Here is a 21,142-nt window from a genome sequence, read left to right as displayed (position 1 = left end):
CCAGTGCCCTGGGGATCAAGGCCCACATCTCGGAAGAGGGAGTTGGTGGAGGGTGTAGGTCCACATCTACATGGTGAATTCTGACTTGAAATAATCACAGTTTTCATTTAAGAAAATTATGTAAAGTAATTTTGGAAGAAAAGTAATAACTGTATTTTGTATTAAGATTACGTTGAGCTTAGCATCCTCTCTATTCAGTGTGGGTTAGTGTAGCCTCCACTCCAGCCTCTAAAGTTAAGAACCTTTTCCTTAAGTTATAGGTGATGCCTCAGATAGATACAGCAACTTGAAGCTATTTGTACTGATTTTCTGTTGGTTTAACATTTTTCAGTGTCAGACCTAAAGCTCACCAGTGGGCTTCCCTGGTGGCTCAAATGGTAAAAAATTTGCCTGCATTGCGTGAGTCCTGGGTTCAATCCCTGGTTTGGGAAGATCCCCTGGAGAAGGAAATGGCAACCTACTCCATCCAGTATTCTTGCCTGGGAAATCCCATGGACAGAGGAACCTGGTGGGCATCAGTCCATGGGGTCGCAAAGAGTTGGACACGACTGAGCGACTAAGCACAGTGTCAGATCTAAGTTTACGCTGAGCTTGATTCTGAAAATTTTTTTGTGATTGTATTTCTTTATTCCTGGCTGTGCTGGGTCTCTGTGGCTGCACGGGCTTTTCTCTAGCTGTGGAGGGTGGGGCTGCTCTGTAGTCGTGATGTGCAAGTTTCTCACTGTGCTGGCTTCTCTTGTGAAACACGGGCTCTAAGGCATACGGCTTTAGGAGTTGCAGCTGGTTGTGACTCCCAGGCTCTAGAGCACAGGCTCAGTAGTTTGGTGCAGGGGCTTAGTTGCTCCGTGGCACATGGGATCTTTCGGATCAGGGATCCAAACGTGTTTCCTGCATTGGCAGGCAAATTCTTTACCACTGAGCCACCAGGGGCGCCTCTGGAAATATTTTTATAATATAAAGTAAATTGCAGAAATGTAAAGTCCATTTACTTTACTCAGATGCTCCCGGATGTCCACACCCTTGGTCCTGGGGTCTGCTGTCTTGACTGGGCCTGTTCTGCTGCCTTCTGGACATGCCCCCAGGTGTCCCCAGAGTCTCCATCTCCTGCAGATTAACCACTGGGCCTGCCCAGGGTCTCCGGGGAGCAGGTCCCCCTCTAGCTTCCAGGAGGCCTTTGTTTGCACCCGGGCCCAAGTTCATGCAGCCCCACCCTGTGCCTTGTGCTGCGATTGACTTTTCCCCGGCTTTGCTCCCGGTGGCAGCTGTGGCCTCTCCCTCACCTTCCTCCTTCCTGCCGGGGTGTGAGCTCACCTCCTGGAGGTGTGGAGTCCTCACTGTCCTGCACAGTGGCTGGACTGTCTGTAGGGCCCCCGCCCCCACGGGGCACTGAGCAGGTTCTCCACTCCTGTTTCCGGATCTGGGAAGCTTGCTGACAGCGCAGAAAGACCTGTGCTTTGGTTTAAGGTAATTACATGGAAGTGGGTTTTCTTTGTACCGTTCGTCTCTGGACCTAACGGTGAGTTAGAAGCAAAGTGGCGCTGGTGGCTCCTTACTGGCTTTTCCTCTCCTCCTGTTTGATTATTCAGCAGCTTCCTGGGCTCCCTGTCTCAATATCTGCATTATCAGGCAGGGTCTGCTGTTAACAGTAAAGGTTGTAGTCTTCTGACAGGGTTGACTTCGTGGCCATGGTGAGGTGCAATGACCAGCGCATCTCTCGCACTTCGCGAACCGGCCCTAGACCTGAACCCCAGGCAGGGGCTGCGGTCAGAGCCCGTGGAGGGCGTGTCAGCTGTGGGCCGAGTTGGTCCCAGCTTGCTTTTGCTTTGTAGGAAAAGCTTCACGTCCTAATGGCTGTTTTTAAAAATTCACACCAGCTTGCACGTTCTGCTAGTTTGTTTTCAAAGTGGGGCTGTAATCGGTGTTTATCTCTGACGAGGTCTTTTCCTTCTAGTTCAAGTTATTCTTCTGATGCTCTGGATTTCGAGACTGAACACAAGTTGGATCCTGTATTTGATTCTCCGAGAATGTCCCGCCGCAGCCTGCGCCTGGTCACCACAGCCCGCGCGGCGGGGGACGGCCCCGCTGGGGACGGCGCGGCCAGGTGAGTGAGATGGGGACCGGCGCTCCGCGCTCTGGCCTGCAGACCCTCGCTGCTGGCGGTTTACCACTGCGCGTGCACACAGGTGCTCACGTGGCTGCAGCTCTGCTGGGGACCAGGCTGACACCAGGGCTGGGCTGTGTGGGTTGTCTGGCGTTGGTCTAGACGGCGAGGACACCCCTGCTTGCGGGCAGTGTTCCCCCTCGTCCGCGTGCGGGCTCCCAGTGGGGAGGGAGGCCTGCCGCCCGTCACGCGGCCCTGCGGCATCTGTGTCGTCAGTGCTTTCAGCCTGTCTGTAAACTGTGTGGACCGACAGGCACAAGCCTGAGTTTGGATCTTTACCTTGTTGACTTGATTTCTGATCGCTCCAGACGCTTGTCGCTTACTTGTGCACAAGGAGTGTGCGATCCCTGTGCCGTTTAGAGATGAAGGAAAGCAGCAGCTCTGCTGTGGCGTTGTTCGTGTTAGAGCGAGGGGTGGGACTGCTGACTGAGAGAGGACGGGCCTCTGGGCTGACAGCAGGGCTGGGCATGGGCGTCTGTGGCACTGCCTCCCCGTCCACAGGACACACTCGCACACTCTGCCCCCTGCGGCCACGCGGGGCTCACACTGGTGTGCCTGTGGGCACCCTGGTTCTGACAATCTGCTGCTCTGTGCCCGGGACTCCAGGACCAGGTTTCCTGGGGTGTGTGTTCGGGGGGCCTTCCTGTCTCTGCTCCGTCCCTGGAGTGCAGGGGAAGGAGCTTGTCTTCATGGGCTTCCTGTCCATCGTCGCAGTGAGTCCAGTGCAGAAAGGATGTGGTGACAGCCTCTCCTCGGTGCGCTGGACGCGACTCCATCTTTACTGTGACTGAGAAACTGCAGGATGTGCCTGTGGTGCCGTGACTTGTTTTTTAAGTTTGAACCCCTTTTGGGTCACGAAGTAAAAGTCGCCCAGTGGTGTCCGACTCTTTGAGAGCCCATGGACTATAGAGTTCATGGAATGCTCCAGGCCAGAACACTGGAATGGGTAGCCTTCCCTTCTCCAGGGGATCTTCCCAACCCTGGGATCGAACCCAGGTCTCCCACATTACATACAGACGGATTCTTTACCAGCAAAACCACAAGGGAAGCCCAAGAATACTGGAGTGGGTAGCCTTTCCCTCCTCCAGGGGATCTTCCAGACCCAAGAATCAAACTGGGGTCTCCTGCATTGCAGGAAGATTCTTTACCAACTGAGCTATCAGGGGTCATGGGCTCCTAAGTAATCTGAAAACTACCTGTGCTTACAATTTGCAAAGGAGTTATCGGAGCCCAGCTTAGTTCCTATTGTAGATTAATAGGTGTCTTACTATATAGCAGGAAGGATGTAAGAGAATGTTACTTTAACAACACTTCATTGTCAGGCAAAGATTTTGTGTTGGTAAAACGCAATCATTTGTATTTGCCAGACAGAGTTTGTAGACTTGTTCCTCACTGTTTCTTTCTTAGACTAACCAAACAGCGCAGCAGCGCACACAGGTCGGCATTTAGCATCCACCACAGCTCAAGGAAGGTCCTGTCCTCGGCTGTCAGCCATGGCGGCTCGGGCACCGTGCAGGCCTCGGCCTGTCTGCGGCCTCCTGTGCTGGATGAGTCTCTGATCCGTGAGCAGACCAAAGTGGACCACTTCTGGGGTGAGTTGTCTCTGGTGATGTCTCCAGTTGTCCTGAGAAGAAGGGGTGTTGTGGCCAGTTTGTCGCTTTGCCCCTTCCTGGTGGGGGCAGCCCAGGGAACATTTGAGGCCTTCCTCTGAATCAGATTGGAAATGCCAGGAAACCAGCTCCCTTGGCCAAGCGCGTGTCCTGCTGCAGAAGGTGGCATGGAGGGCTCGGGCCAGGCTCATGACCATCTGATGCGGGACTTCTGTGCGGTGTTGACACGCAGTCACTGGTAAACTCAGCAGCGTGGTTTCAGGTTCTGGGCCGCAGTTTCTGACTCCTCGGAAAGCACCTGGTGAAGACAGACCGACTCCAGAGACGATGTAGCTGTGACCTGATCCCCTGAGTGGTAGCAGCGCGCCCCGTCCTCACTGCAGAGGATGCGACGGCCGCAGGGCCCCTGGCTTTGGGGGGCCGAGAGCTGCAGTGTCTCCTTGACGTTCAGGCTGCCCCTTTGAGGAGATATGGAGATCAGATCGGCTCTAAAAATAGCCTGTGCTGGTCTGGGGAGGCCTCGCGCGCATGTTGGTTTTGTTTTGCTCACCAGCGGAGTAGCACTTGGGCAGCAGAGAGGCGAGTGCCTGCTCCTCCACTCACAGGGGCGTGTGAGCATGTGAGACGGGGGTGGGGGGGGTGTGAGCATGTGGGGGGGGCGTGACCGTGAGACAGGGGCGTGTGACTGTGAGACGTCAGTGTGTGAACATGTGAGACGAGGGTGTGAGCATGTGAGATGGGGATGTGTGACTGTGAGATGGGGGGTGTGTGTGAGCATGTGAGACGGGGGATGTGAGCATGTGAGACGGGGGGGCATGACTGTGAGACAGGGGTGTGACTGTGAGACGGGGGGGGCATGACTGTGAGACGGGGTGTGAGCATGTGAGACGGCGGGGTGTAACTGTGAGACGAGGGTGTGTGACTGTGAGACGGGTGTGTGTGAGCATGAGACGGGGATACGTGACTGTGAGATGGGGGGTGTGTGACTGAGACAGGGGGTGTGACTGTGAGACGGGTGTGTGTGAGCATGTGAGACGGGGGTTGTGGCTGTGAGACGAGGGGTGTGAGCATGTGAGATGGGGGGGGCGTGACTGTGAGACGGGGGGTGTGACTGTGAGACGGGGGGTGTGACTGTGAGACGGGGGCGTGTGAGCGTGTGAGACGGGGTTTGTGACTGAGACGGGGATGTGAGCATGTGAGACGGGGGAGTGTAACTGTGAGACGGGGGTGTGTGTGAGCATGAGACAGGGATATGTGACTGTGAGATGGGGGCTGTAAGCATGTGAGACGAGGGGGTGTGACTGTGAGACGGGGGTGTGTGACTGTGAGACGGGGCGTGTGACTGTGAGATGGGGTTTGTGACTGTGAGACGGGGGTGTGAGCATGTGAGACGGGGTAGTGTAACTGTGAGACGGGGGTGTGTGACTGTGAGATGGGGGGTGTAAGCATGTGAGACGGGTGTGACTGTGAGACGGGGGTGTGTGAGCATGTGAGACGGGGGTGTGAGCATGTGAGATGAGGATGTGTGACTGAGATGGGTGTGTGTGTGAGCATGTGAGACGAGGGGGTGTGACTGTGAGACGGGGGTGTGTGACTGTGAGACGGGGGTTGTGACTGTGAGACGGGGCGTGTGAGCGTGTGAGACGGGGTTTGTGACTGAGACGGGGATGTGAGCATGTGAGACGGGGGAGTGTAACTGTGAGACGGGGGTGTGTGTGAGCATGAGACGGGGATATGTGACTGTGAGATGGGGGCTGTAAGCATGTGAGGCGGGGTAGTGTAACTTTGAGACGAGGGGGTGTGACTGTGAGACGGGGGTGTGTGACTGTGAGACCGGGGGTGTGACTGTGAGACGGGTTTGTGACTGTGACTGGGGGTGAGGGGTGAGACGGGTAGTGTAACTGAGACGGGGTGTGTGACTGTGAGACGGGGGGTGTGACTGTGAGACGGGGTTTGTGACTGTGAGACGGGGGTGTGAGCATGTGAGACGGGGTAGTGTAACTGAGACGGGGGTGTGTGACTGTGAGATGGGGGGTGTAAGCATGTGAGACGGGTGTGACTGTGAGACGGGGGTGTGTGAGCATGTGAGACGGGGGTGTGAGCATGTGAGATGAGGATGTGTGACTGAGATGGGTGTGTGTGTGAGCATGTGAGACGGGGGGCGTGACTGTGAGACGGGGGGTGTGTGTGAGCATGAGACAGGGATATGTGACTGTGAGACGGGGGGTGTGAGCATGTGAGACGAGGGGATGTGACTGTGAGACGGGGATATGTGACTGTGAGACAGGAATATGTGATTATGAGACGGGGGCTGTGACTGTGAGACGGTGTGTGAGCATGTGAGACAGGGGTATGTGTCTGAGACGGGGGTGTGTGACTGTGAGATGGGTGTTTTGAGCATGTGAGATGAGGGGTGTGTGACTGTGTGAGATGGGGTGTGTGTGAGTGTAACATGGAGGGTGTGTGAGCATATGAGATGGGTGTGTGATTGTGTGTGAGAGGAGGGAGGGGTGTGTTTGCATGTGTGTGAGATGGGAGGGTGGTATGTGTGAGTGTGTGAGAGATGGAGGTGTGTGTGAAATGTGTGTGAGGGCGTGTGTCAGTGTGTGTGAGATGGGGGGTGAGTGTGTGTAAGATGAGGGAGGGGTGTGTAAGCGTGTGAGACAGAGTGTGTGTAGGCATTTTCCCCAGAGGTGCACTTTCTCCTGGAATGGAAAGCAGACGTCTGCAGGTACCTCAGGAAGCTCCGTTAATTGTAGGCTTGTAGGAAGTCAGTCTTGACCAGGCCATGATGCTCATTTATGAACCATTGTAACCTTTACTTTTGCTTGTGTGCATCTTGTCCTGTTTTGATCATTTTAGCTCAACAGCAAAAAAATGTGTTTTTTAGGTCTTGACGATGACGGAGATCTTAAAGGTAATTATTTTCCTCTTTTTCTTCCCCACATTTCTCAGGGTGGAGGTTTTAGTTAGGTGTCTTCAGATTGTAACAAGCAGGTTCCATCTCTTTTGCAAACTCCAGGTGGGAATAAAGCCGCCATTCAGGGAAACGGCGAGGTGGCCGCAGAGGCGGCCGGGAGCAACGGCTACACGTGCAGCGAGTGCAGCCTCCTCGCGGAGCGCAAGGGCGCGCTCACCGCCTGCTCTGCAGCCCATGGCCCGGTCTCTAGGATCTACTCCAGGGACAGGCATCAGAAACGTAAGTCTTGCTCTTTTAAAAGTGAGGGGAAGAGTTCACGTCCAAATACTAGCTATTTCATTTTCTTCTTATCAGCCTTGTCTTAAGGCCTCATGGTCTGCACTGTTTTACCATAGACTGGAGCTCAAAGTTATCCTTTAAGAGATGCACCAATGAGCTCTGTTCCTCCTCCTCCTCTCCCAGCCTGCGTTTGATGTGGTGGGTCTCGTACCTAGGAGTGTTTGAGAGTCGGTCCGTTTGAACTTCAGCGTAAGCAGGAGAAACCCTGTTCCGAGTGGACCTGCAGGGCTGTGCGATCCGTGCAGACGCACTCTTCCTTCCTAAGGGCCACAGGCTCCAGGTGCCTCAGGAGGCGGCGGGCCGCAGGCCGTCTCTGGTCTCTGTGGGTCACCGTCCTGACCACGGGGACAGCCCACTAGAGCACGGGAGTGCTAGGTGGCACATGGCACACCAGCCTTTTTGGGAGGGCAGCAGGTACAGCAGAGGGTCTTACGGGGCCACTGCTGACTGGCAAAGGGAGGCCCTTGGGCCCCCGTGTGCCTGCTTTATCGATTCTGATCAGTACCTGGCCAGAGAGAGTCGGCGTCTTCCAGGTCCCCACGGAGAACACAGCTACAGAGGCTCCTCTGGGAGCCGCCTGGTCGAGGGGCCCCTGCAGCAGCTTCACAGCCGCTGTGATTGCTCTTCGCCTTCAGGTGTGGGAGGCTGGGAGCCCTTGACTTGAAACATGCGTTGCCGTGTTCCCAACCCCTTGGTCCAGTGTCTGTGTGATCTGAGTGCTGGTCTGCTTGGCAGGGCTGGGGGACACGCTGTGCAGGCGGACAGGGTTGGGAGGGGACAGTGCTGGGGGGCAGGCGGCGCCCCTGTGCTGGTCTCGCCATGAAGGAGAAAGGCCCGAGGCTGACTCTCAGTTCCATTTCCGCACCTTATCCTGTGGCTGGGCGCTCTGTTTTGCCATTTGCTGTGTTCCTGCCCTCGTCAGGGCTGCCAAACAGTGGGGACGCTGTGAGGGGAAGGGCAGGGAATTGGTCCCGGGGTCATGTGTGGGTGCCTCAGAGACCCGCGTCCCGCGCTCTCACACTGCCCAGGGCTCTGCACCGTGACCTCCCCAGCCCTCAGAGCAGCCCCCCGGGACAGCTGTGCCCCTTGTCGTGGTCGATGTTAGCACCATCACCCCCGTCGTACAGACCAGGAAACAGGTTCACCCAGCTTCAGACACCTGCCGGCGAGTGACAGAGCCTGGGCCTGGCCCCCGAGCCACTGGTCCTTTGGGAGTCCCTTCGGGCTGGGGCCCGGGCCTCACACTTGATGTGCTGCATGTCGGGCATTGAGGCTGCATTTGAAGGTCACCGTTGCTGTGTGGAGTGCACCGCCCTCCTTAGGGTGAAAGTCACCCCACACGCTGCCCTCGGCATCGCCTGTCTGTGGTCGTGTCTGACGCTCGCCCTTGGCTGCGTCTCTGTCGCTGGCAGCCAGCCACTTGTCCTGACAGCTGGGGATGGTGGCCTGAGCCCCCTGCGCCACAGGTGGGGTCTTCAGAGGGAGCTTCTGGATACTCACCCCACTTCCTGCTTAAGTTGGTCTTGAGTATTTTGGGGAGAAAACCAGTTACGGATACTTGGGGCTTCTGTTCTTACTGTGCTCCTTGTTTTAGATCATACAGTGCTCTGTAGAGCCAGTGCCAACTTACTACCTTTGAAAAAAATTTGTTCCTAATTATTTGAGTGAAACATGTATCAAAGAACTTTTGAAAACTTGAGAGGTGTGCAAGGAAGAAAACTAGCATAACTTGTAACTTGTACCCGGAGGCCCTTCCCTCTGTTGTGTGGTTTAGGTCACACTGTGTGGAATCTGTTATATGAGCATATTTACTCAAAATATGCGTAATAATCATAAGTTAACCCCACCCCAAGAGTTTCTTTTTTTTTCTTACATTCTTATTGGGAAATCTTTAAGTAGCGAAGATAAGTTCAGTCCCCTCCCTGTTCCTCCTCGGTCCCTGCCTGGTATCCCTTCTGGAGGGACCTTCACCCTCACCCTGAATCTCCTGCTGTTTTAAGGAGGTGAAAGTCACATAGATCAGATCAGATCAGTCACTCAGTCGTGTCCGACTCTTTGTGACCCCATGAATGCAGCATGCCAGGCCTCCCTGTCCATCACCAGCTCCCGGAGTTCACTCAGACTCACGTCCAATTGAGTCAGTGATGGCATCCAGCCATCTCATCCTCTGTTGTCCCCTTCTCCTCTTGCCCCCAGTCCCTCCAGCATCAGAGTCTTTTCCAATGTGTCAACTCTTCGCATGAGGTGGCCAAAGTACTGGAGTTTCAGCTTTAGCATCATTCCTTCCAAAGAAATCCCAGGGCTGATCTCCTTCAGAATGGACTAGTTGGATCTCCTTGCAGTCCAAGGGACTCTCAAGAGTCTTCTTCAACACCACAGTTCAAAAGCATCAATTCTTCGGCGCTCAGGCTTCTTCACAAATCCCTTATGATTATACAGTGGAAATGAGAAATAGATTTAAGGGCCTAGATCTGATAGATAGAGTGCCTGATGAGCTATGGAATGAGGTTCGTGACATTGTACAGGAGACAGGGTTCAAGACCATCCCCATGGAAAAGAAATGCAAAAAAGCAAAATGGCTGTCTGGGGAGGCCTTACAAATAGCTGTGAAAAGAAGAGAAGCGAAAAGCAAAGGAGAAAAGGAAAGATATAAGCATCTGAATGCAGAGTTCCAAAGAATAGTAAGGAGAGATAAGAAAGCCTTCCTCAGCAATCAATGCAAAGAAATAGAGGAAAACAACAGAATGGGAAAGACTAGAGATCTCTTCAAGAAAATTAGAGATACCAAGGGAATATTTCATGCAAAGATGGGGTCGATAAAGGACAGAAATGGTATGGACCTAACAGAAACAGAAGATATTAAGAAGAGATGGCAAGAATACACAGAAGAACTGTACAGAAAAGATCTTCATGACCCAGATAATCACGATGGTGTGATCACTGACCTAGAGCCAGACATCCTGGAATGTGAAGTCAAATGGGCCTTAGAAAGCATCACTACAAACAAAGCTAGTGGAGGTGATGGAATTCCAGTTGAGCTATTTCAAATCCTGAAAGATGATGCTGTGAAAGTGTTGCACTCAATATGCCAGCAAATTTGGAAAACTCAGCGGTGGCCACAGGACTGGAAAAGGTCAGTTTTCATTCCAATCCCAAAGAAAGGCAATGCCAAAGAATGCTCAAACTACCCCACAATTGCAGTCATCTCACACGCTAGTAAAGTAATGCTCAAAATTCTCCAAGCCAGGCTTCAGCAATATGTGAACCATGAACTTCCTGATGTTCAAGCTGGTTTTAGAAAAGGCAGAGGAACCAGAGATCAAATTGCCAACATCCGCTGGATCATGGAAAAAGCAAGAAAGTCACATAACATGAACATAACTGTCTACCATTTTGGAGTATCATTTCAGCGTGTGTAACTGCCTAAATTTCGCTTTCATGTTCCTGCGGAGACATGGAGTGGTTTTGTCTTTGCTTCCAGTAGGTGGTTTTAGAGGCTGTTCCATTTTAAACGGTAGCTGCCATGAACTTAGATTCTTTTGATGCCTAATGTTGCATTTATGGTTGTATCGGAATTTGTTTAGTTGGCATGGAGGTGGACATTCAGGCTTTGCTGTTTGTACACTTCTACAAACTGTGTTTTCTTTGGGTGTGTGTGAGTTCGTGCACAAGCCTTCAGGGTAGGCAGGCCCGAAGCAGCATAGCTGTGTTACACGCCGTGCGTCTCGCCTGAGCCGTGCAGTTTCTGAGTCTGAAACCTGATTTAGGTTGAGTGCATTGTAGAAAAACTATGATTTTCTGGGCTCCATCAAAAAGGCCTTAAAAGCCTTGCACATGCTTTCCTTGGACATTGAACAGTGTTCAACAGAGCAGGATGCTAAGACTCGCGCACATGAGCAGATTCAGTTCTGCCCTGAGGATCGGTGTCTGCGCGAGAAGCCTGTGGTGTTGGAGATGTGGAGATCGGCTCTGCCAGGACTTGCTCCTGTGTGCCCGCTGGCCCCTCAGGCCTGCCTGGCCCCCGGGCTGACCCCACAGGAGGACTCAGGGAACTGAAAACTGAAAACAGAGGCTTCTGTGTTCTTTCTCTTGCCTAAGGCGATGCGTCTGTTCTCCAGTAGCAGGTGTAAACCTAGGAAAGAAGGATGGATGAATGGATGGAAAGTCATTCCTTTGAAAATTTATCGGTTGTCTCAATTGCTTTGAGCAGAACTTTGTTTCTTGAACCAGGCCTAGTCTTTAGAGAAGGAAGGACAGAATGGCTATGCTTCTGGGAGAGGGGCAGGTGACTTCAGGATCGGAGGGCTGTGGCCCTGAGCAGCTGAGGTTGAAGTGGATGGCCTGGCTCGGCCTCTGCAGAGCAGCTGAGATGCTGCTGGCCGGCTTTGAGAAGGAGCAGCTCTGACTGAGCCTGTCCTCTGCAGAAACAAAGTCAGCAGTTAAATATACTTAAAAACTGTTGCAGCTGGCAGCTTCTGAATCACCCTTATCGCCGCTGAAGACAGGTTGTGTATAGCGTCAGTTTACATAGACCGTTCCCACTGACCTCCCAGCAGACTGCCCAGGACCGCTCTCCCGCGTGGCCAGCTGAGGGCCCCATTCATGTTCTCTCGCTAAGTAGGAGTCTTTTATTTTTGTTCTTTTAAATGTTGCCAATTGATGAATGAAAAATGGATTTTGGTATTTTTGATAATCAGTGAAACAGGCCATGGATTAACCTGCTCATTGATTTTTTTTCTATTTTTACCAATCTCTGTATAAAGTTTACACTGTGGTGTCAAACACAGAGGCATGTGAGTGGAGGAGCACAAAGCTGACCTGACGGGGGTTTCTGGTCCCAGGTTTGTTTTTTTTTTTTTTTTGGTTCATACCTCCATTTCACAAGTAGCCTACTGCTTTACTCAGGCCATGTGGGGAGAGGATTGAAGCTCTGACCTTATTTCTCCTAAATCACTCGCGCTCAGATCCCTCCAGTCCCCGTGGCTCCATGCGTGCGCCCTGGCCTCGCAGAGCTGAGTGGGGGTGCATGGATGGGGCTGCCTCTCCCTGCTCCCGGCAGGCCCATCTCCAGGCCGCCCTGTGGTTGTCACGGAGCAGGAACGAGCCTCATTCTTCAGGCGCCACTCAGTGAAGAAACTTTTTTAGTGATAGAAATTTCTAGCCACTGTGACTTGTAGACGCCGTCCTGCATGATGTAGGTTCCGGAGGCTGCAGTGTCTGTCCTGACGTGCTAGGTGCTGTGGAAAGGAAGCCACAGCCGGGCAGGCGCCCTCCACCAGGCGCCCGTGGTTCACGGAGCCTCAGTGTCCGCGGCAGGGTCTCGTCCCCTGCTGCATGAGCTGTCGGAGCGCCTGTGAGGGGCTGCTCCTCTCCGAGGGGCTTCTTGCGGCTGCTAGTGCAGTGGGCTTGCTGGGCCAGAGGGCGGGGCAGACGCCCTTTGCTGGCTCCTGAAGGCGGCGGTGTTCTCAGAGCCCGTGTTCACCGCAGCCGGACAGACACTCGTGGTGCTGCCAGTGCCCTCGGGGACGGCTGGTTTGCGGCTCTGCCGAGCAGGGCCCCACTTAAAAGCGGGTTCCAGGGAATGCCCTGGCTGTCCAGTGGTTAAGACCGTGAGTCTTCACTGCCCAGGTTGAGAGTTCCTGGTTGGGGAACCAAGATCCCACAAGCTGCATGGCATGGCCAAAAAAAAGGTGGGTCCCTCCTTAGCTGAAGCGTGTCGCCCTGCCTTGCCAGAAGAGTGACTGCTCACGGTCTCTCAGCAGGCCGCGCCGCCGGCTGCGGGGATGGCATCTGGTCGTTGGCCGTGCGCACCTCGGCGTCCTGTGCCTCCTTGGTGCAACTTTTCCAAGTGGTTTTAATGAAGCTCAATTATGCATCAGAAAATTACAAATTGAAAAGTTGTGAATCAAAAAGCTATGAGTCAGAAAGCCATGAATCAAAAGGTATTTAAATAATTTTTTCCTCCTTTTTCCACCAAATCGAGCACTTTCAAGGTGGAAAAAACACTCCTCCCCACGCGACGCTTCCCTCACGCCCTCTCCTTGACCTGTGCGGCCTTTCTCTCTCTCTGTTGCTTTCAGCCTTGCTCTGCACCTCTCTGTCTCTGCAGTTCTGGGTGTTTCCTGGATGTCGATCAGCATTTAAACAGTAAATAAAAAGTTAATACGCTCATTTTTTTATTCTTATGACCTTTTTAAAGTAAAAAAATTACTTGAATAGCATTTAGAATGATGTTTCAAGAGTGACCGAAGCAGGCCCACCGTGTGTGCTGGCGGGCATGTCCGGGCAGGCGGCCCCCCGCCCCTCGGTGCCCTGCAGCGCCGCGTCGGGCTCAGCCCCTCGGCGCCCTGCAGAGCCCGTCCGGCTCAGCCCCTCTCGCCTGTGTTGCAGCTCATTCCAGTCACTGTGGGAGGATGGACGCGAGCGTGCACCTGGCTGAGGATGGCCACCTCCGTGCAAACGGGGCGTCGCTGTGTAAGTATGGCAGGCCGTGGGGGCCCGCGGCCCTCAGGCCGGGAGCCGGCAGCACCGGCGGCACTGGCTGGGACTTTGCGTGAATTGAGTTTCCTGCTCGTTTCAAATGGCCGTTGCTGCGCACCATTGAGATCGACAGGGTGTGTATGTCCATCTGTCCGATTAACTGCTTGTCCCACCCCTGCAGGCGACGAGTGTAAGGGGAGGAAGCACCTGGAAACGCACGTCAGCACCCGCTCGAGGCCAGGAGGGCTGGCAGGGACCCTGGGGCTCGCCCTGTCCCGCGCAGGTTGTCTGGCGCTTTTGCCTTGTAGCTCTGACGTCTCTGTCGTGAGTTAGTGTCACGGGTGCTCCTTGTTTACTGTTTCTTTGTGCTTGAAATGCAAGGGCTCAGTGAAACTGACGGGAGAGTGGTAACTTTGGTTTAAAATATGGAGACTATCATTCTTGAAAAGCTTCTCTGCAAGTGTATCTAGTGTAAATGAAGCGTGTGGAGAGGAGCACATTCCAGGTGAACTGAGCGGCTGAGAAGAGGCCGGGCCCTGGGTGCGCGCTGTCACCCGGGACTCGGGGCCGGGCCGGAGCCTGTGCGGCCCACGCAGCAGAGACGGCCGTGCTTCCAGCTCGTGCCTGCCAGCCTCTTGGCAGAGGGGCGCTAGTCTTTTTAAAAAGCTGAACTTCAAAAATTTTTGTCTCTCATTGTTAATTAATAAACATAAAGCTATAGATTAAAAAAGAAAGATAAGCCTCTAACACCATGTGTCTTTACACATCAGCTGAGTTGGAATCACTTAACATTTTCGGGAGTCAACACACACATGCTGTGTGAGTGTTTAACTTCCACGGTTAACCTTAAAAAACGGGAACAGTTGATTTCGCAAGCAGCTTCCTGCCTTAGATACGGTGTGACGTTGGGCATAAAGTTTGTTGTGTTTTGTTCTGTCACCCAGTGGGGCTGCTGGTTTGATTCCAAGATATTCTTCACCAGTGTGGGAAGATTTTCATTCCGGTGTCTGAGTAGCCATTGTCTCACCCAGAGCCTATTAGCTGCTGGCACGCGTGGCGTTTACTTCCTTTACGTGACTGCAGTGCCTTTCTGGTACACGTTCTGCCCGCAGCCACTGCACACGTGTGCGGGGCAGCTGCCAGCCAGCCCCGCAGGCTGATGAGAAGCCTCTGCGTTTTGTGTCCTGCGTGTCCGTGGGCAGGAGGGAAAACTGTCGCGACCCGGGGCAGGGGCCTCATGAGTCAGTATCAGCGTCCTGCTTGGGCCTAACCAGCCAGTGGCTGTTCTGAGGGGAGGCTGTGGGCTCCGACGTGCGGGTGCGGGTGTGGTGCAGACGGGCGCTGTCCGCTGCTGCCCCGGGACCAGGGCTGGTGTCTGAAGGCGCCTCTCCTGCCTCGTCCTCTCCGGCACAGGTCAGCTCTCGGGGCAGGCGCTGCACAGGGCCGGAGCCACAGGATGGCGTGTGTCCCGGACGCTGCTGTCGGTGCTCTGCTTGGCCACGGCCGCCCCAGGTGCTTACTTTGGCCTTCGGTGTTAGCGCTTCTGGGCTTTTGGCGGCTAAGCACCTGCAATAAACTGTTTACCTCACCAAGTAAACATTTCGTTTTCGCTTTCCGTGCTTTTGTCCTTCATGTAGCGTGTTCTGCCCTCTGTTAGAAATGCTCCCAGTCCTGTGATTTTAGCTGCATGGGCATTCTTTGTTTCTCGGAGTTCGGGGTTCTGTGTGAGTCCAGCTGCTTGCTTCTGCTGTACTTGCGAGCGCATGGACTTCGTGTTCCCTTTTGTGTCTTGTGTACAACGTGTTGCTTTGTGGCTTATTTATGTTCCTGTTTGAGTTATGGGTATTCCTGCTGTGGTGACTAAGCATCATCCTATATACTTCATCCCTGACTTCATCTTGATAGACTTTCGAGTGTCTGTTAACACATTTCCCGTGGTTCTGGCCTATCTTCACAAAACTGGTCCTTTAGGAATTTGCTCTTCGTAAAAACTCTCCACAGGACCTTTGGTGTTTTCTCTTCTAGGGAAGGCAGCGTCTGAAGTGTTCTGGTGGCTCGGGATTGGATGGTACCAGTTTGTGACTTTGATCTCTTGGTTGAATGTGTTTCTTCTTACAAGGTAAGGAAGCCGATGCCATGTCAGCTGGGTGTTTTAAAGAGCTGATTTTGTGCTGATTTCATGATCTCATTTGACTTAACCATTTTATATTTTGTAAAGTGCTTTCATATTCTTAAATGATTGCTCAAGCCACTCCTGTGCAAGGGGAAAGGCAGGTGTTGTCAAGGAGACCAGTGTGCGGAGGTTGAGCAGCGCGTCCTGGAGCACACGACTGGGAGGGTGCTCAGGGCTAGGCCCGGGCCCCTGGCTCCCTCTCTGGTGCACTCACCCTGGCACCAGGGTGCCCCCGTGGGCCAGTGCCCACGGCCCCTGAGTGCCCTCCTGTGCACCCAGCCCAGCGTGTTGGCAGTTAATGACCTGTTGGCTTGTTCCCGTGGGCCCTGAGGACAGCCCCACGTGGGCAGGCTCTCTTGTAGCACCTACTGACCTTGTGCACAAAGCTGGCTGCACTTCTTGGCCTGTGCACTTCCCATTTAAAATGAGAGCTGCTGCTGCTAAGTCACTTCAGTCGTGTCTGACTCTGTGCGACCCCATAGACAGCAGCCCACCAGGCTTCCCCATCCCTGGGATTCTCCAGGCAAGAACACTGGAGTGGGTTGCCATTTCCTTCTCCAATGCGTGAAAGTGAAAAGTGAAAGTGAAGTCGCTCAGTCGTGTGCGACTCTGGCGACCCCATGGACTGCAGCCTACCAGGCTCCTCCATCCATGGGATTTTCCAGGCAAGAGTACTGGAGTGGGGTGCCATCGCCTTCTCCAAAATGAGAGCAGGGGGTATGTTTTGTATAAAATTACCTAGCGAGGGCAGACAGTATGGTGAGCCCTGCTTTTCGCTTTTCCCAAGTTATATCTTTTCATTCCTAGGTGCCTTCGAAATATTTGCAAGTTTTTAATCTTGCTCATTCCACTGTTACTTTTACTAGGTAAGTACAATTTAACTTTGTTATCTTACATGACTAGTATGTACACGTGCACATGTATGTGAATCAGTGAAAAAACAGAGCATTTAAATGTCTGCCATTTGAAGACCAGCGTGTGCACAGGTGTGTACGGGTGCTTTTTCTCTGCTTTCAGCTGCAGGTGTTTTGTTGTGGGGCCAGGGTGACATCTTTTCACTCCTGCCTCTGTTAAACTGGACCCACAGCCACAGAGTGCAGAGAGTGGATGACCACGGGACCACGCTCACACCTGCTGCCTCCCACCCCAACCAGCCTCTGCAGGTAATCAGTCAGGAGACCCGCTTCCCTGGCAGTGCCAGTCTGTCCTCCCAAGCGAGTTCTGCTTTCCTTGTAAACGACAGGGCAGTTCAGCTGGGCTCCTTCCCTGTTCCCGAAACAGTTCAAGTAATGCATACAGGCACACCTCAAGTAATGTGTTAGCTCCAGTATCACGCGGATTTTCTGGTTTCCTGGTGCACGTGAAAGCCGTGTTCACCTTATGGTACTTGACATGTACGACAGCATTACGTTTGAAAAAACAGCGTACAGACCTTAACTGAAAATACTTCACTGTTAACAAATGTTAACCATCGTCTAAGCCTTTAATGAATCATATGATGTTTTTGCTGGTGGAGAGTTTGAAATACTTTGAGAATTACCCAAGTGTGATACAGACACAGGGGAGCACGGGCTCCTCTGTGTAGTTAGGAAGGTGCGTGGACAGAACCTTCGCTTGTGAAAATGCAGTGCCTGTGACGTTCATTGGAGTTGTGTATTTCAATTCATCTCATCATTTAGTTCATTTTCACTTAAAAAGTTTTCATTACTTTGGAAAATGTAGAAAGCATAAAGCAGAAAATAAAAACCACCCATAGGCTGCCATGTAAAGGAACTCACTAAAGAGGAACGTTTTTCTGTCTTTTCCTTCGGGCTGTGTGAGTTGTAGTTGGCGTTTTCCTGTAGCGCTCTGCTTGCTGTCTGGACTTGTCCTGTCTTTTTGTCTCCTTTGGAACCTCTTACTCTCCAGGTTGGCAATGAAGCCTTCCACTGGCATCGGATGAGTGAGGTGGAGAGGCAGGTGGCCACATTGTCGGGACAGTGTCACAGACACGATGAGAAGCTGGGACAGCTGGTGGCTTTGCTCCAGAAGCTACAGGCTCGGGTGGACCGGGCGGACAGCAGCAGTGAAGGGGGGTCACCCCCGGTGAGGAGTGTGGGGCGGGGGCAGCGTCTCAAGGGGGCTGGTGCTGGTGGGCTCCTGGGCTCCACAGTGACACCAGGGGGTTCTCAGGCACAGGGAGAAGGTGGACCCTGCGGTGGGGCGCTGCAGGGAGGGCAGTGGGTCCTTGGCCTGCCGTGGCCGGTGCTGTGGTGCTCCTGCCACTCCCGAGGAGAAGCCCCATCTGAGGACAGGGTGGGGCAGGCAGAGAGGCCTGTGGGTGTCGCCCAGGATGGGGCGCAGGCTGCAGCTGGACACATGGCTGTCCCTGGCCTGCATTTTATTTCATGAGTGGATTGAACACAATTGCACGAAACTTTACTATCACTGAACTGAAAATTTGCTCAAAGCTGTTACTTAAAATATCTCAAGATCATGAGATAGTTAAGAGCAGCTACTAGTCCTTATGGAACCATGAGCTTTTATATATATATATGTTTCATGTCTTATCTGTTTGGTTCTCAAAGAAATAATTGTCAGTCCGTTTTCCTCAAAACCACCGTAGGGCAGGTTTCAGATGTCTGAACTTAGACCCAGAGAGGACGTCCTCCCTGCGGGGCGCTGTGGCGGGCTGAGAGGACGTCCTCCCTGCGGGGCGCTGTGGCGGGCTGTGCTGTGGAGGAACGGCAGGGCCTGGCTGACAGGTTTGGGCTTATTTGCTGCTTAATTTTCTCTGCCATTTTTCATTCATTTTCCCTTTCAAGACTGACTATGTGACGCTTCACCAAGAGCATGAATTGCGCATCTCCAGCCTGGAAGATGTACTTGGAGAACTGACAGAAAGATCTGAGGTATTCATGCACTTGATCTTTCACTTTTAGCCCCAGCAGCGCGGTTTCCTTGACAGAAGTCACCCGTCGTCGCTGTGTTCACGTCCCCAGCCTCTCTTGGAGGTGCTGCCTTAGGGCGTCTGCTGCCGTCCTCTCTGAGGCTAAACAGCAGTATTTCTGCCTGCGCCCTGAGCCCTGGGTGCTTGCGGTCTTGCTCTAGTGACTCCCACGTGTGTCCAGCTCACGGGCTCCCAGCTGTCTTTTGAGGGGAAGGGTCTGAGCCAGTTGTGGGCTGGGCAGGCTCTCCTCGCCGTCCCCCCTCTCTGCAGGGTGGTGTGTGTGGACAGGGAGAGGAGCAGCACCCTGACCCTGTGCAGAGGGATTTTCCAGGGGAAGTCCGGTCTCTTCAGGTGTCGAGGAGGCAGAGAGGGGAGGCCTGGGGGTGGCTGAAAGAGGGGTGGCCCGCTGCTTCAGGGGAGACCATAGCTCTCGGGGTGGGGCTCACCGCAGACAGTGTCCGAGGCAGGCGGTTTACTTTGTTCATCAGTTGGAAGTTTCCGTGGCCCCCGCAGGAGAGCCCGTGGCTGTCCCACGCGTGTGTTGCTGCTGCCATGGAGCGGGCCTCGGTCCAGTTATGACCTGTGAATGGCTGTGAACAAACCGTGTTAATGAGGCACGGCTTCGTGTGTGAATCTGCCACCTGCTTCTCCGCGCCCTGCCACATTTAAGGCACTCGCTGGGGCTGGCGGAGTCTGGCTTCATGGCCTGGGTACTGGTTACGGGAGCTGCTTAGTTTGAAAATCTGTCAAGCCGCTCCCAGGTGAACTGTGTGCCCCTCTGAATGGACAGTGTGTGTCTTTTAAAGTCTGCTGTGAAAAGTAAAGTAAACATCCCTCACCTGCCTGCCAGCAGCCAGGGATGGGCTTTAAATTAAGGGGGAGAATCCCAGATAAATGTGTGTCTGTTCCTATTTACATGTATGTAGTCATGTATGTGACTTCCTGGAAAGTTGGCGCATAACTTGTGTATTTAAACAGTTTCTCGATCGTTTTAGGCCATCCAGAAGGAGCTAGAGCAGGCCAAGCTAAGAACAGCCAGGTAGGACGTTTAACGTAATTCCTCTCCCGCCTTTGGGCTCCTCGGTGTCCCGTGGGCCACACCGTCTCAGCACGGGGGCTGTGTCAGCTGCAGCCGCTGTCTTCCTGGGAGGTTCTCAGGGCACCTGAGGATGGAGGAGGCTGGGGGAGGCTTGTTGCCATCCACCTCCGCGCAGCACCAAAGACGCGGGGCCCTGTGTGCTCTGGGGAGCCTCCGTCCCTGGACGCGCCTTGGAGGGCCACCCCAGGCAGGGTAAGGAGCGGCCGTGGGGGTGGTGGGCCTCCTGCCGGGGCCTCTGCTCACCCCGGGGCACCTCAGTACAGCCCTGGGCCCTGCTCGGCAGCCCCTTGAGGAGACCTGCCTTCCGAGCCACTGTGGCTGCGGCGCGGCTGGGCCTCCTCTGAGCCCTGGGCTTTCGGCAGTTCCGAGGGCACCGCGTTTGGTCCTCACGCCCTGCTGCCTCTCCCGTGCACGTTTACGCCCTCAGCCGTGCGGGGCTTCCCTTGCCTGCGAGCCTCACAGCTGCCTGTCTTTTTCACACACTTGGTTTTGTCACCCTGGCTCTCCCCGCTGCTGCTACCCTTCTGTTACTCCAGTAACTCACTTGGAAGCGAACAGGTGGGGAGCTCTGACCTCCAGTCTTCCTGTCTCTGGCCCCAGTGTGTCTGTGGGTCCTGTGTCGTGATTTTAGGCCTCAGGACGGTGTGAGTGGCAGACCTTTTAACTCTCCTTCAGGGCCTTTATGTGTCAAAGCCCCTCTGACAGACCGTGCAGACCCTGCAGTGTTCACCCCCGAGGGCACTCTTGTGAGATTCTCCGTGCAGTGGGACCTGCCTATAAACAAGATAAATGGAACACTACCGTTTCCTAACATAAAATGGCTGCATTAAAATAGGATTGTTAAAACCCCGAAACCATACTTTTAGTTTAAGTTTTCTCTCCTAGTAGCATGAAAAATTCATTCTTGACTTTATGATGATTACCAATAAACATAGCCTCATTTATGAGTTTATGAAGTCTTTCAGAATTTTAAGGAGATAGGGGTAGGTTTTACATATTAAATGGTGTGTAGGAGGTGCCCAGCCCCCAGTGGAGGCATAACCACTGCTGACAGTGGGTCCGGCCCCTGCCCGGGCAGTGTGTGTGGTGTGTGTGTGTGTGTGGTGTGATTGTGTGTGTGGGGTGTGTGTATTTGTGTGGTGTGTGTGTGGTGTGTGGGGTGTGATTGTGTGTGTGGGGTGTGTGGGGGGGGTGTTTGTGTGTGGTGTGTGTATGTGTGTGGTGTGTGTGTATGTGTGTGGAGTGTGTGTATGTGGGGGGGGTGTGTGTGTGGTGTGTGTTTGGGGTGTGTGTGGTGTGATTGTGTGTGTGTGGGGTGTGTGTGTGTGTGTGTGGTGTGATTGTGTGGGGTGTGTGGGGTGTGTGTGTGTGTGTGGTGTGTGATTGTGTGTGTGGGGGGTGTGTGTGTGGGGTGTGTGTATGTCTGGTGTG

The 21,142-nt window shown here is 53.6% G+C and overlaps 1 protein-coding gene across 16 annotated transcripts in view; it reads left to right on the top strand.

Moving 5' to 3' along the window:
• SUN1 (Sad1 and UNC84 domain containing 1) overlaps positions 1-21,142 on the top strand; it is a 46,808-nt gene that overhangs the window by 15,210 nt on the left and 10,456 nt on the right. For 7 of the 16 annotated variants that reach the window (XM_070363161.1, XM_070363153.1, XM_070363154.1 and 4 more), the window contains 14 exons: positions 1,952-2,101; positions 3,569-3,753; positions 6,662-6,688; positions 6,794-6,970; positions 12,790-12,972; positions 13,421-13,504; positions 13,692-13,838; positions 14,924-15,022; positions 15,536-15,629; positions 16,491-16,549; positions 16,701-16,846; positions 17,592-17,768; positions 18,488-18,574; positions 19,608-19,651. In XM_070363161.1, coding sequence (XP_070219262.1) covers positions 2,025-2,101; positions 3,569-3,753; positions 6,662-6,688; positions 6,794-6,970; positions 12,790-12,972; positions 13,421-13,504; positions 13,692-13,838; positions 14,924-15,022; positions 15,536-15,629; positions 16,491-16,549; positions 16,701-16,846; positions 17,592-17,768; positions 18,488-18,574; positions 19,608-19,651 — 1,586 coding nt within the window. In that variant the 5' untranslated portion in view covers positions 1,952-2,024. The remainder of the gene's footprint in view (positions 1-1,951; positions 2,102-3,568; positions 3,754-6,661; positions 6,689-6,793; positions 6,971-12,789; positions 12,973-13,420; positions 13,505-13,691; positions 13,839-14,923; positions 15,023-15,535; positions 15,630-16,490; positions 16,550-16,700; positions 16,847-17,591; positions 17,769-18,487; positions 18,575-19,607; positions 19,652-21,142) is intronic. The other 9 variants (XM_070363157.1, XM_070363158.1, XM_070363162.1 and 6 more) reach the window with 9 other exon arrangements.

Source organism: Bos mutus, chromosome 25 (assembly GCF_027580195.1).
Source record: "Bos mutus isolate GX-2022 chromosome 25, NWIPB_WYAK_1.1, whole genome shotgun sequence".
Taxonomy (NCBI): domain Eukaryota; kingdom Metazoa; phylum Chordata; class Mammalia; order Artiodactyla; family Bovidae; genus Bos; species Bos mutus.
The sequence above is the reverse complement of the archived record's forward strand: the minus strand, read 5'-3'. Positions and strand labels throughout refer to the sequence as shown.